We start from the raw sequence: 15,263 nt of genomic DNA on the forward strand, positions 1-15,263 counted from the left end.
ATGCAAATAAACATGAAATGGAGAAGGGGGACTCATTAGCATTCATGTTGGTCGTCACGCTTATGAGTAGTACTGATGCAACTGTTGATGAAAGCCAACTTTTATACTTGAAGTCATGATATTGGGAGTATCTTGGTATTAGTCATTAATAGCCAAACTTACCAGTCACAGATCCGACTCTCTTTTGCCCATGTCCGCTTGAGGCACCGACCAATAACCAGAGTCCAAATCAACGGATCCCGGCGGCATCTGAGAGAGGTCAAACAAGAGGCCATTGAAACCATCGTCAAAGCCCCAAGGGTCATCCAACAAGGGTGGCTGATAAAACGTTTGAAGCTCATCCTCCAGCTGTTGTGCCTCTACCCTTTGTGGCTCCTGATTTCCAAGGTCAACATATTCATTGTGTATTCCGACAGTTGTGACCGTATCTGCACCTGAGGTCTCGGTCGTTGATGATCGTAAAGATCGATAAGTGTTGAACAGATGGATCTGCGTATCTCGTATGATGCCGACTAACTCGCTTCGGAGACTCTCCTCGATGGGATTCAATCGCTCTTCGATGCGAAGCTCCAACTGTCGTTGGACATGGGACGGAAGCTCCCTTCGCAGAAACTGTTCGTAACGCGAGAATTCGGTTTCTGGAGACTCGTCGACTGCGGTACTTGACTCAGAATACTCGTAGTCTGCCGCCTCGTGAGCCACAACTCATTCAACGGGAATGACGAAGACTTACAAGGACTCGGAAGGCAAGTCGGGTCGGCGTCAGGGAAAATGATGAGATATATCTCATTCCATTTTTCCGCCTCTGTCATGTACTTGTGCGTACGCTGTCGACGGCGCAGCAGTTCCTTCTGTGTGGAGTCTATGCCTTCGACTGGAATCCTATCCTGCACCTCACATTGCTCGCTTGCTCTGAAGTGCTGATCTTTAAGACGATCATTTTCAAACTCTTCATGACATCTAGGGCATGTTATTGGCAAGGTATGATTGCGATAGACATGTTCCCTTGTGGTGTTAGTTTCAGAGCCCTCCAAGGTCTTTGAGGACGTACTTGACGCGATGAGCCGTCGCCCAACCGGGACCGGTGCAGGATCCACGCTGCTGGTACTTCCCAGGATTCTTCTTGAAGAAAGGACATGCCAACCTCGGGTCGACTCTATCGGGGTGGTCATCCGACTTTTGCCCCTTCGAAGGCGGCCCCTGCCTTTCCCCATGATCATCGTCTTCGTCGGCTTTCCGCTTACGAGACTGCTTTGGACTGTTCTCAATAGAAGAACCACTCGAGTTCGGGTTTCGTAGCCCAAACTGTGACGACTCGTGACGTTGTTCACTCACCCCAGACCCATGAGATATGTAACGTGGTCTGCTAATGGGAGAATTAGAGAATATGAAGTAGAAATAGTCCATTAACCTGTTGAGGAGGGCGCCCTTTTGCCCCACGGTGGATTCTTCACACTCAGACGAGCATGGATCTGTCGAATGAGAACTGAACGTTTCTGGAGATTCACTTGAATCCGTCGACTCTCGTAAAGGGGACTGTGCATGCTCCGTCTTGTCGTTTGAACAGGGAAGAGCCACGTCAGGGTAAATGTTGGTTGCTGCCCGTATATCTTCATCGATAGACAGCAACGTCGAACCCGGGTAAGTGTCAAGTCGAGGAAGGTCGCTCATGGCATCAACACTGAGGCATGGTTCTTCGGATTTCAACGGTATCGAAGCCCCAGGCTTTGGCGTAACGGCTGGGATCTCACGGGAATTTGCGCTGCCGAGAGGCGAGTCCATGTAGCCGGCGCAGATAACATTCAAGCGAACGCATCGGGTGCATGATGGCCGTTCTCTATCGCATTTAACACGTCGCCGTCTGTAGCCCATTAATAAGTATTAGCTTCAGGAAAAGCACAAAAAGAGATGGTTACGCACCTGCAATTGGTACATCCATTGCCGACTTTAGATTTTGTAGCCACCGGTCTTGGAAGTGTTGGTCTAAAGTTGGTAGTCGGACTGGAACTAGCGCCGTGGCAGGATGATGTCGGTACGGATGGTGGAGAGTGTGGATATGCGTACGGTGGACCTGAACGCCCCGTCGGCTGCTCTTCAGGTGCGGGGGAAGGGAGGCGACTCTGTTCGCAGCGAAAAGATGCCATTATAGGTCAGAGGTAGCTGCTGATAGGTTGGATAATGAAAACCGTTGCAGTAGAGCAAAAGCTCGGCGGGACGCGCTGAAAGGCAAGCGAGTCGAGAAAGAGACAAAACTGTACCGTGAGCGGCGCTTCGTCGTCCAGTTGTAGGAAGCAGGAACGAAGGTAAAGTTTTGCGCATTTGCGCAAAACGAAGGCGGAGCACCCAAGACTATTTGAACGGTACTGTCACGCAACATGCGTACGACATGGGTATCTGGGCCAGTAAGAATCTAGAAGTCAACGGACTGGCTCATGTTGGTTGCCCTACATGGCTAGACTCAGACTCCCTGTCATCAGCAAATGCAATACGCCGCGCAATACAATGCAGCTACCCTTATTCTTGTGGTCGAAATCTTGCCATGCCCAACGAGTTCCTTGCCATCATCAGTCTGAAAAGGTATCCAGTGATTCGCCTCTTCCAGCCTCCAGGCCTGGTCTTAGTTGAAGCCTTGTCGAACATCTAGTCATGGGACTGACAACTGTCCAGCAGTAATGGTTGGAGAAATCATGGAGCAAAGACCGCTTCATACAGCTTCAATTCATTTCCAGATCATCAATCCCTATGAGATAGTACCCGAGTTGTCAGCACAGTTGAACACCTTCTGGATAAGTCCCGACGCATATGCGTCTTTGATGGAAACGGCAACACTGTATCTATAGAAAGATGTCAGTCATCTGAGTGAATTCGATGTAAAACCGAACTAATCTAACTTACGTTCCCGCAATCACCATGAACAGTCCAACAAGGACTATCAAAACGTGGAAGCTGTACGTAGCTTTCTGCTGGAGGTTGCCGCTTCTGTAGGACGCGAAGTCTTGCATCCACAAAAGCGCAGGAAAGATGAGACTGAAAGGGGCAAAACAGATAGCACCCGCGAGACCCAGGAGATAATTGAGAATCGGGACTGCTTCGGCCACAACGAAAGCCAGGATTCCCAGAATCAGGTTGCTGCCAATCCACGTGGTCCAGTGAATCAGCGTATTCTCCTGCAGGTGGTGCGAGTTCCTGAGGACACGGACAAACATGTACTTGGCGGCAACGTGCTGGTAGATCCCCACGCCGATGACCAACCCGGGAAGCGCGATCCCGTACGAGATCTTCTTGAATAAGGGGCCCGCGCTCCCGAAAGCCGGTGTTGCCAGCCAAACGCCGCACCATCGGTAGATGACGAGTGAGAATGACAGATACATAGCCAGCACCAAAACTCCCGTGACCAACGCCGCCTTGCGGTACTCCTGCGGCCGTCGCATCTCGGAGATAACGGGCAAGTACATCGAGGATCCACTGTTACTGATGAAGATGTTGGCGGTTGCCGTGATACCTGCGATGAAGGTCGGGTGCGCGACCGCCGTCCATCCCAGGTCGAAATCGCCCGTCTGCGGCGCCACGGCCGGACGGTCTTGCTTGGTGACTGCGACGACGAAGGCAAATACCGCGACGAAGAAAGTTGTGAAGCCGAGCCATGTGAGCCAGCCCAAACGGCTGAAGGTGCGGATGGAGGAGAAAGCGGTAATGAGGACGGCGGAGAGGAGTGTGAAGTAGACAGTGCAGGTCGCGTGGGACGTCAGGGCGTTAAATGCGGTAGAGATAGAGACGATGCCGGCGGCGGAAATGAGGATTTGGGCGACGAGGATCTGAAGCCCTACTAGCTCCTTGCCTGGGCGGGACCAAAGACGACTGCACATATCTGCCAGAGCTGATCGAGGCGTTAGCGATATTGTAGACGTTGCCGAAGGAGCGTTGACGTACTGTGACATTCTGGATGGCGATTGCGAAACTCTCCTAAAATCACTGCTGTATCTGGTGATTCTTCTGTGTAAGTCTAAGGTAGTCCGCAATGGCATCGGCAGAGACATACATGTGTTGAGGGAATGCCACCCGACCAGCGACGTCGCTCCAGGCACGGCTCCGAGGGTAGCGAAGGCGCCTGGAACACTGAGGATGCTCATCGCGAACTGGATCTTGAGGAAGATAATGGTGGCGCGTTGCCAGCTCACTGTGCGGAATTGGACACCATCTTGGGTCTGACGGAACACGTCGTGAGTTTCTACGGATTCGCCTTTTGCCGACGAGGCGTCGGCATGTTCATTCGATATATAAGGCGTGACCTTTTCCTCGCCTGCGAGATGGGAAGCCATATCGACTGGTACTAGACTTCTCGCTGTTGTTTAAATGAATGGAAATGAGCTGAAAGGAAGCAGACGAACAGGTTTTTGTTGCCCGTCGTAAAGTTGTCGAAGGGCGGATAATGGGCATCCGATACCGCTAGCCGGGTTCTCGGAAGCGAATGTGACGATGCAGTATCAGTATCAAGCTCGTAGCTCTTATCTCTGAATAGACAGAGATATTCCACGATAACAGATGCAGCTAAGACCAAGCTAATTGGCAAGCTTCTGAGACTGCGATGTAGATAAGATAAATCATACCAGGGTCCTAGCCGCTGATAGCGGGTAAAACACTCTTCATCAGATAACAATTTGGGGACAAGCTTCGATTTAGCCGTGCCACGACTTGTACAAGAACACAATCCCCTACCACTGGTCTTTGGTTAGACTCAAGTCGACAAAAGTCTTGTGTCAAAAGAGGTCCTTCAACAACTTGAGCATAAGCTGCGAAAGTGGACAGAAAGTATATGTCCAGCTCCAAGAATGGATGCTCTTTTTCAACGCATTGCGGCTCAAATCAAGCAATCCAAAAAGTTCTGACGAGAACAAAAGATGGAAAAAAAGGTGAACAACTCGCGGGCTCAAGACCACGATGACTGTTGTGACGAGTATCCCATAATTGTAAACATAATGACTCCAACAGCACATAGAGGTAGAAACATGCTCTTAATGGCTCGAACTCTCTCGTCCGCATAATAATTTGCATATTTACCTAAGCGGGATAGAAGATGTGAGAAAGCATATTGAACGTATGTCTTGGCTGGATTCCATGCGATAAGAACAGAAGAAATGAGGACATCGCGAGCTACGAAAAAAAAAAAAACTCGTATCAAGCCACACAGTAGAATAACTTTCCACATGACGCAATATAAGTGCAATACCCAGCACTCAACACAATGAGAGTTTATAAGCCCCATGGATATATGAAAATAAGAACATACTTGTAGGCGAAATAAGTGGCAGAAGCATTGACCGTGGAATCAGCAGTCAATCTTGAGTAACTATTCAAACAAGAGATGATAAATTACGCATATTGGTTTCTTGCTATTATTCAATGCATTCTAGTCGGCTGACTGATCAAGGAGCGGCTTCAAGCGACGAGAACGTTCGTATTCATCAGTTCCGTCACCCGATACAGACTACAGTTGCCCGCAGCTGTCACGTCGAAGGAGTCAAACATGTTCTTGAGCAAACATTCTTCACACTTGAAGCCTCTTGAAACGGATCGAGGCCTAGAAGATAGGGCAACAAAACGACTTATTAGTGCAGCCACGGGAAGCAAAGTTTCCATGGATGATCGGTTCGGGGATCTCCTGTCGTAGGGCCAGGACGCTTCAAATGAACTAACCTTTTCAGTTCCCGAATTCTTGCTAGCATTTCGAAAATTAATCAAGATTTGATCTTTTGAGAGAGAAGAGTACTTCTTGGCGAGGTCAATCTGGCCAACTCGGTTTTTGGCGGTGATCGCCGGACCAGTATTCTTCGGGATGGAGTACTTAACTGTATCGGCGTCCTACATTGTCTGTGAGAAGTCTCTGTGTTACCACTCTAATTCAGGAGGAGATCGCATCAACCATTCCCACGCTGAGGAAAGTGCTCCGCAATCCAATCCAGGTGATCCTTCGGCAGTTATTACCGAGGCAGGGAAGTTTGTCCAGTAACTCATCAGTATTTCGGACGAGATTGATGGCGATTTGAAGCCACGAAGAGCCAGTATTCCACTAAGGGGTTCCCTTTCTTCTTCTCGAGAAGTATGGTGGGATGAGGTGGAGTCCATCAGATTCCGGGGCTGCAACGAGCGGAGCGGTCAGACCTGGCGCCGATTCTTACAAGTCTCGGGTCCGGTTTACGGCCCCACCTACTCCATTAGGCAGCTTAGTTCACATTCTGCCAGTCTCAGTGAGTAGTTGACTGCAAGTTTCTATGTATGCTTCTGAAATTAACTTGAAATTATCCCAACCCTGCAACAGCAGAATGTGATGCTTCGGTAATCTGCACAACTGGTACCATAACATTCTAGGTGTATGCACGTATGTCTCTTCGTCCTTACCGACGGAGTCTTATGACAGGCTCTGAGGCCTCTCCAATAGCGGCCTAGGCATAGAGTCTAACCAGCTCATGCCCATAAGGTCGATCAAGATTTGGTTCTCGTCAAGTAGGCTCTCCTTGCTCTTGTAATGGGAATAGAAGCAACAAAGATATCGAGTTATAGCATGCTAACACATTATGAAGCCATCATGCACGTTATATTAACCAGCATGGTATCGCCTTGAAGGCGATCGGACTCATCCGCGTGTTAACCGGGGCTGAGCTGCTCGGAAGCCATAAGCTTTTCTACTGAGTAATGTTTCCCCGAAGTTCCGAACCATATACACAACTTCTAACTCCACCATCTTCTCAGCATTCAATACAACGCGCGAATGTTGTATGAAGAGTATTTCAAAGAGCTGCTGTAGTTACAGTTCTTGTTGACGATTCCGATACGTGTCTGCGATACTGAATTGATAGTATCGCTGCAGCGGAGTGCTCCGTGCAAATCGTTGGCTGCTTTCTCTTGACAAGGATTCATGGTCAAGGTCCATATTAGCATTCAATTATACTTCTTTGACTTCTCCATCGCAGCTGACAGAGAGAACATGTCGTAACTTATTAGACTTTAGGACTGGATGAACCGTTTTCAAGCTATTTTTGCACTCGGGTTCCTCGGTAATGAATTCCAGCAATTTCGCATAGGCCGCAACTGTCGATCTCAGCATGAAGGTTACATCCTTTGCCTAAGTCACCCTGTATCCACAGTGGGCTCATGAGAGCGAAAGTTAATTGCCGGTGATCTTCGAAATACGAAAGGAGCGTGTGCCGTCTGGATTTATAAGAAGCCTAAGAAGTTGCTATCTCACCTGAGTTAACCAAAACCACAAGTTGACAACCACACATATCTAATTACATCTTTTCGGATTGACAACATCATAAATATTTGCTCAAGATCTTCTGTAATCTTCAAATACGTTCAACATGCGCTCTGTTTCTTCATTTGTCGCCGCCATTCTCCTCGCTGGTGGCCAGGCCGCACCTGCTGTCGAGAGCCGTCAAGTCATCTATGGATGGTACGTGGAAACTTCCTAACAAACTGCTCCTCGTTCCAGTATCAAAGCAATTAAAGTGAACGGAAGTGGATACTAATTGACAGGAAGCTACTTCAACGGCGACGGAATCGCCAACCAGTACGTCAGTGTCGGTCACGACATCGATGCTCCAGGCAAAAGCGGCAAGACATGGCACCTTGACTGCGGAACAACTTCCGTTCCCATTATCAAAGACGTGTTTGCTAAGTGCACTGTCGACGGAAAACAGCCCTTTGGAATCACTGGCGTTGACAGCGCGTACGTATTTCGTGCACCCATCAAAACTCCAAAGCTAACATGAGAATCTGAACAGCAACATCAACTGCCCGATTGCTTAATTTATTGATAGCGCTGGTGCTGGAAATTCATAAACAATGTTATCAGCGTTAGCTTCTGAATCAATAAAAAATCGCTAAATCAAATGTTGAAGCCCCTCACGAAGAATCAGAAGAATATTTGTGTGGCGGTGGGTAGGTTAATGTTGCAGTGTTGATAAACATAACCTCAACTCAACTTCTCAATTTACTGCAGTCTTCTTCGAATTCCAGGGCCTAAACCCATCATTCACTATAATAGTGAAGTAGCAGAATCACTGTATGACTGGTGCCAGCTGTTGTATCATCATATAGTCACAGCAATGAAGTAGTTTTGGAAGGTATCTGAAAGTCAATACAGTTTCGTCGTCGTGTACGAGCACCAACTATCGGCTGAGTCATCTACTATGCATGGAATGTTTCTGAAGCTGGACTTGTAACGCAAACTCTGCAACGAACTTCAGCACGCCATCAGCTGTAATGTGCGTGGTCCAGCCCTTGTGATTATCACATCACATCATTTGTGAGACTATCGGTTGCACCGGTGGATCTAAGGCCTCACAATTGTTGATGTGTTTAAGACGTCGAGATGCTTTGCCGCTTGCTCGAAGGAGTCACATGTGCAAACTCCACCGCGGTCTACGAAGGGGCCAAATAGTGGACCATTCTTTTACGACAGCGGCGAAGTTGTCTCATACCCCGAATTCGCTGAACGAACACGGCGTCTTATCCCACTGGCTGCTGTCAATGCGACCACCGTGCCCTTCTGTTGCTCTGACCCCGGCCGGCAACACAGGGACAGGGATAGCCCACGGCCGGACATCTTGCTACATGAACTATGACACCGACATATGCAAGGTTGGGACGTTTCTATCCAATTAACAATCCTATGTTTTGCAGAAAGCCTCTTGACTTGGCCATACACGAGCTGCCGACACCACCTCAACCTGGCAAGATCCGACATCGTCGGTTTGGGCCGAACTTGTTCTCAGCTAGAGCCAACTCTTCAATTACCTGTTTCGTCGGCTGAACTAAGAATGGTTTTACATGTTTGTGTATCGACCGGGGAACAGAACCGAAAATCGCCCTTTAGTAACCAGTTGGCGAAGCCGCGTTGACAGACACGCAACGCTAGTCAGAAGGGGGCCGCAAGCTGTCAGTCGCTCATCCGTTGTGCGGCAGTCGACGTGAAACTACCGTGTCCGGCATGCTCATGCGAAATGGCACAAAGTGACAGCCGATGAGGCTCCACCCCGATGGCAAGTTAAGGACCCCTCCGCCGCTCCCCGCCGAGTTGCGGATACGGGAGGGTCGTTTTCTTTCAAGTTTCCTTCCTCGCCGCGTCTGATTCTTTACCTCCATTGTACGTCACCAGAATTTCGTCCAAATTCCCGACAATCAAGCAACGTTGTTGACTACCTCGCGGGACGTGTTGTGAAGTTCGGGGTGCATTTGAGTCGTTGGTCCCCCGAACATATCTTACCTCTTCAACGCATCCCAGTGATGCAACGAACCAAACGGTATACGGCTCGCTTGGCCTACAACTACTACGATACGATACATCGAGTTACGGTCGAACTTCAATAGAATCTCGAACCAATCCTAGACCGACGATAAACCATTTATCAACCGCCCACAATGATTGTCCAGAAAACATGGCCACAGTACGTCGCCATACGCCTGCTTATCGTTCTTATGAAGGACTTGGGCCTTTTATGTCTCACCTATTTCTACGCCATTTTCGCACTTGGGGGCGTGCCGGCGATTGTACACCCATTCTCCATTGTCATCGAAGTCATTGGTGCTATTGAGATATTCTTCTACCTTTTCTTCTTTTTACCCTACAAATGGTATCTTCAATCCTTTAAGCCCTACCGGCCTCCACCGATGAGCCGATCACAGCGCGCCCAACTTTTCTACAAAGCATTGAGCTTGGTTCCGGATGGAGAGACTTTTGTGAGAAAGTGGATGCTCAACGCCCATTTGGAAGATATACGCCGAGAGAACCTCAAGGACTGGCTTCTTTGGGGGCTGTTCGAGCGCGACGGCACAGCAGAGCGGCCTACGAAAGACATCGATGACGAACTGGAAAGATACATCGACGATGCCGAGGAGAAGTTTGGAATAACTTTGAAGCCTGGAAGAGGGAATTCTGAAGCACTGAGGTTGACTTTCGACCCGGTGATCATCAGACACCGCAGTCTCTTTTACTATTTAGTAGGTGGATGCCTCTTCCATTCTTCTATCCGGTCTTGGGTAGTGGTGATAAGATACGGCTCTGGACTTGGACTGACAAACGTACCACAGGTCATTGGCGCTCTCGACAACTTGATGGCAGTCTACCTTTTGATGCAAGGATACCGATACTACAGACAACCGTTCTCGACCTTCTTCAAGGTCTTCCCCGCCCGCTTCATCAATCTCCTCCCTTTCAAGCGGTCCGCAGCGGAAGGCATGTCGTACTGGTATCGCCCGCACAAGTCCAAGACACAGCGCCCGATAGTATTCATTCATGGCCTGGGAATTGGCTTGGTCCCCTACATGTTCTGGCTCCGAACCATTCCCAAAGATGTTGGAATCCTGGCCGTCGAGATGCTTCCAATAGCCACCCGCGTCACGACATACCCGTTGCAACCTACGCCTCAGTTAGCGGAGATGATTGCCAAATGTGTTGCACAACAGCGTTCAAAACAGCCAGCTCCTGGAGTTGGCGAAAGGGGTGTTTGGGATGATTTCGTACTTATCGGCAATAGTTACGGGACCCTGATTATGCCGCAACTGCTGCAACGAGCCGACTTCGCGCCACGAGTTGCCGCTTGCGTCTTGATAGACCCGGTGTCCATGTTGCTTCATCTCCCAGATGTGGCCTATAACTTCACGCGAAGAGAGCCAACTCCGTCGATACGCGGACGGACCGGCCATGGAAACGAATGGGAGATATGGTGGGCGAGCGCCACGGACGCTGGTACGGCATACACGCTCGCGCGGAGATTCTGCTGGCGGGAGTCTCTGATGTGGCGGGAAATGCTCACTCCCAGTCAGCGCTGTGCGGAGACTGGGTATTACGCTTCTGGTTCATCGAACGAAATCGCAATCTTCGGGAATGGCATTCAACCGGGAATGCGCAGCACTGTCATTCTTGGAGGTGAAGATTGTGTCACCACACCGAAGCCGGTCGCTAGTTATGTTTACTCTGGCGACGTTGACTGGACGCTTGACGACATTGAGACATGGAAGCGATATGAGTGGAGCGGCAGAGAGGAGTTGGAGTTGATGTATCTGGATGGGAAAGATCATGGCCAAGGGATCATGGTTCCTTTCCCTCATAAGCCTATTGCAAAGGTTATTGAGGCGTACTGTCAGCGCGATGACGGATTTGTGGCGTTTGGGGATAAGTATATTGGAGGACCCGAGGTTGAAGGGGGCTTTTTCTCAAGCAGCGCATCTCTGAACATGTTTCCGACGAGGCAGGGAGACCAAGTGGTGGAGATGAAGGAAATTTAGTTCTTTATCAAACCTGCACAGATGTGGGTTATAAGTACAGACAATATCACAAGTAAGACATAGCCTCGAATCTAAATACTAAGTCTGAGTACATAGTAACCAGTAAAAAGAGTTGGAAGTTGCGTTGGTACGTCACAGCAAGCAGCGCTCAAGTCACGATCGCCAAAACAAGCTCACTTTTGTCCTCGCTTAAAGGCGAAAGATCCATGAATATTGATTCTCTTGTTGATGTCAACGATCGACAATACGACCAAGAGATAGGCAACCTTTTTTACCGATGGTACCTTAGGCTTACTCATTTTGGAAATATAGAAAGACTATGTCTTTTCCTAACGTGGAGATATCCAACTTCTCTTCAGCTGGCAGCAACGTCGTACGACACATCCCAGGACAGACGTCGGAACATTTCCACCTGCTTACGGCAGCTCAACCTCAATAACGCTGAAATTGTCGGGCGGTTTGTTCCAGAACTTGACCACCTTAAGCCCAACAGAATCGAGTAAAGCCAACCACTGTTTCTCAGTACGCTCCTGACCCGCGAGGTAAACCATCATCGCTATGTCAAATGCAGCCGTGTACATCTGACTCTTCTCGTCATCAAGTATTTGGTCGTGGATGAGTAGCTTGCTATATCCAGGCTTCATAGCACTCTTCTGCATTTCCAAGATCTTGCGAGCAGGCTCGTCAGACCAATCATGGATGATGTGATGCAAATAGTATACCTTCGCATCTAATATGAAAGGTTAGACGGTGAGAGGTTGCAAAGGGGTTTGCCACTTACGTTTGACAGGTTGGGGCGTGAAGAAGTTGTAGCCCACTTTGTTGACGGCCTCGGGGACGATGTTTGACGCAACAACTTCGGGGAGGTCTGCTAAGTACAGTCTCGATGCTGCCTCCGGGTATGTGTTGTAGAGTCTCATCAAATCGTGCCCGATACCTCCTCCGACGTCCACAAAGAGTGGCAAGCTGGGTTCCGACTCGGCAACCAGGGCCTGGTGAGGGAAAATGTCCATCCAAGGACACTCTTTGCCGGTGGAAACCTTTTGAACCTTGTTGAAAGACTCGCCCCACTCAGGATGCTCTCGAAAGTATGACCACAAGTCTCCTTTGTGGCCTTTGGTTCTGAGAAAAACGGTGTCCTTGCCATCAACTGGATTCTTATATCCATTTTCTGCAAGTATCTTGGGCATCTCACCGAACAACGTGTGAGTGGCGAAAGAACTGAAGTAGAAGTTAGCAGTCTTTTGTAAGTTCCAACGCAGCTACTCACTAGTAGTCAAGAAGAACTCCGAAGTTGGTGTTCAGCTCCTTGCAGAATGCCCCCGGAGTGAACATATCGACTGGGACTAGCTCCACGAGATGGTTTGATGCCAAGAGGCGCAGCAGTCGATCTGATCAGATTAGTTATTGAAGTCAAGCTGCAAATGACATAATGACGAGAACTTACGAAGCAGGGCCGGGTCTACATTTCCAACCATATTCGCAAGTTGCAAGCTCGTCATCGGCTGGTTCCCTTTCTCATTCCACTTCTCAAACAGTCGTAGATCCTTCATAACCCTCAGAGCACTTACAGCCGCTGGCTAAAGTATGCCGTCGTTAGCCATTGTGCAAGCCCTGTAGAGCGAAGCAGGATGAAGAAAAGCATCAATGCTAATGGTAAGATAGATGGTACCTGATTCAGGAGAGTACGGACGTACGTCTCCCATGGAGTCTCTAGTGAGGCCATGAGCTCGTAATTCATCAGAAGCACCTCGGACCTTTCCATTTCATCTTTGAAGGTCGTAGTGGCAGACTTCAAGTTTCGAGCGGCGCGAATGAAATCCTGGGCCGGGGTCAAACCTCCCCCATTCATACCGTTCGTGTGGGCCGTGCTGTGGGCCATTTCAATGACAGTCAGTTGACTCGTGACAGGAGAAAGGATGTTGGAATCAGGAGACCTGCTGGTTCTATAGCAGCGGGATATGAGACCTTGTGGCAGCGGTTTAATATTAGTATCTGAGGAAGTTAGCTACGTGAAGGTCTGGTAAGTGTGCACTCTCTGGCATCGGATAGTTCGATAAGATCGTAATTCCGTCCTTCCGTAACTTGAACAAGTGAGTATCTCGCCTCCTATCGGCCTCTACGCATGAACCGAGGTCAAGAATTCAAATTCAGCTGCACTAAGAAAGAGGCTACCAAATGAAAGCTTCAGTCTAACTTGGGCCATCACATCCGTCACTGGTTATCAGCAGGATGAATTGCCTTCCGATCATACCTTAAATTGTTAGGGAAGAGCCATGCATCGTTTGGAAAGTTTAGCAAACCGTCACAAAAAGGTCTGGGCCAGTGCTAAGACACGAAGAGGGTGGTGGCACAGACTTTTGTCGCGCAGAAGCCAGTCGAGATTGGCAACATCCAAAGCTGTCGAGCACCCATGCCAGCTCATTTCCCCTTTTAGGAAAGCAAGCCGAGTATCAGACGATCACACTACAACTGTTTGTTCGGGACTTCAAACGCCTTCGAGGACTACTACTAGAGGATACATGATTTTTGTTGCCAGATCTCAGTGTGTTATTAGTTGCAGTGGTGTTGGCATCTGTCGGATTTCACATGCATCACCATAACATTCTTTCATCTGAACAATGTGTTGGACTTGGCGTGCTCAAGCCGCTGGGAGATGAATTCAGAGAATTGTCATCTGCGTACATCGTAAGCAGGAGACAACAATTGATGTTCAAGACCGCAAAGGCTCTGGCTAGGCAAGGGAAGCTCAAAACGCCTATGTCCGTATAATGCATCGTATGCCTATGTAAATGGGGTTTCCATACTGAGGTAGCAACTCGGCCTCGTCTGCTTCAGATTTCAACACAAGTGTGATATCTTCGAAGTTTCAACAACGAATCTACGAGATTATGCTCCGTTCATCGACGTGGATAGGTCGGAGGTTGACGGCCCGGCTAGCTGCCTAGACTGACCTTAAGGGCCCGGCCATCAAAGGGAGAAAGTACCTAACCACATATCCAACACGAGATCATTAGTAACCCTCTGCGGATACAAAGCATGAGAATTACGGTGTTGCTTCTGTTTCCGCTCTGAAAACTACCTACTACGTAGTATGCAATAAGCTGGGGGTCAAGAACCAGTCTTGACTTCAACTTCCCTGTAGAATTAGGCAGTGACACCACAGACAAGCTACGAGGAATGACGTCATCAACGCCAAAATCAACTTGACAGCTGTGAGTCCCAGTGATACGGGAAGCCCAAAGCCCAGTGGCTGACAATTTCCCAACATTTACTAAGCAACCAAGGGCTGAACTCCCTTAAATACTTTACGTCTGCCTTGTGAGTTTCGAGATGCGCGGCAACACGACGGCTCATGAAATACTCTTCTGAGTGTTGCCATTATCTAGGTGTAGCTGTAACTTTGCAATGAGAGCTATTCTCAGCCAAACTGAGATCATACTCGCCTTCATAATGAAAACACTGTGATGAAAAGTTCTTCATACATTTTGCGATAACCTCTGTTGCGGATGGATTCAAACAGCCTCCCCGGGCGTCAGTTTGATGTGGCAACACTAACCAGTTGTAAGAGGGATTGCCAGGAAACGAGAAACCTCCGGTCAAATGCTCATGGCTGCAACTTCAACCTTGCTCTGATCAACCATCCTAGTTTGACACGTAGAAGTCCGCGGCCCGAATTGTCTAGTCCATTCCGAAGCTTTGGTCATTCTGAGACGGGCAAGTACGGGTGTGGTATGCCGGCTATGATTATTGGCTCGTTCGGTTTGGGACCATGCGAGACTTTCATTCCCGAGCCAAGGTGTTACTACTTAGAGTTTTTGGAAGCGTCCCATACTCCTCCATCGCGGAGCATATTTATTGGGGAACGCTTCGAGCACATGTGCACGCTCTAAATTTCGGCATCGGCGATGCAGCTGGGTTTGGACGAACCTCGTTTCGCCCATGTAACACTTCGCTGACTCGACAACCTTCGTGGC

The 15,263-nt window shown here is 48.9% G+C and overlaps 3 protein-coding genes across 3 annotated transcripts; 2 read left to right on the forward strand and 1 right to left on the reverse strand.

Moving 5' to 3' along the window:
* Positions 1 to 7,358: 7,358 nt before the first annotated feature.
* Positions 7,359 to 7,769, forward strand: CkaCkLH20_00243 (uncharacterized protein; the record flags this gene model as incomplete). The annotated part of the gene is made up of 2 exons (XM_038882963.1): positions 7,359 to 7,450; positions 7,538 to 7,769. 2 exons carry the CDS (start codon positions 7,359 to 7,361, stop codon positions 7,767 to 7,769), a joined length of 324 nt encoding a protein of 107 aa, XP_038751668.1.
* Positions 7,770 to 9,420: 1,651 nt separating this feature from the next.
* Positions 9,421 to 11,286, forward strand: CkaCkLH20_00244 (uncharacterized protein; the record flags this gene model as incomplete). Its single annotated transcript, XM_038882964.1, has 2 exons — positions 9,421 to 9,999; positions 10,090 to 11,286. 2 exons carry the CDS (start codon positions 9,421 to 9,423, stop codon positions 11,284 to 11,286), a joined length of 1,776 nt encoding a protein of 591 aa, XP_038751669.1.
* Positions 11,287 to 11,702: 416 nt separating this feature from the next.
* CkaCkLH20_00245 (uncharacterized protein) lies at positions 11,703 to 13,168 on the reverse strand (the record flags this gene model as incomplete). The annotated part of the gene is made up of 5 exons (XM_038882965.1): positions 11,703 to 12,016; positions 12,068 to 12,507; positions 12,557 to 12,677; positions 12,734 to 12,866; positions 12,980 to 13,168. 5 exons carry the CDS (start codon positions 13,166 to 13,168, stop codon positions 11,703 to 11,705), a joined length of 1,197 nt encoding a protein of 398 aa, XP_038751670.1.
* Between the last annotated feature and the right edge of the window lie 2,095 nt (positions 13,169 to 15,263).

This window comes from Colletotrichum karsti (assembly GCF_011947395.1).
Source record: "Colletotrichum karsti strain CkLH20 chromosome Unknown Scaffold1, whole genome shotgun sequence".
Classification (NCBI taxonomy): domain Eukaryota; kingdom Fungi; phylum Ascomycota; class Sordariomycetes; order Glomerellales; family Glomerellaceae; genus Colletotrichum; species Colletotrichum karsti.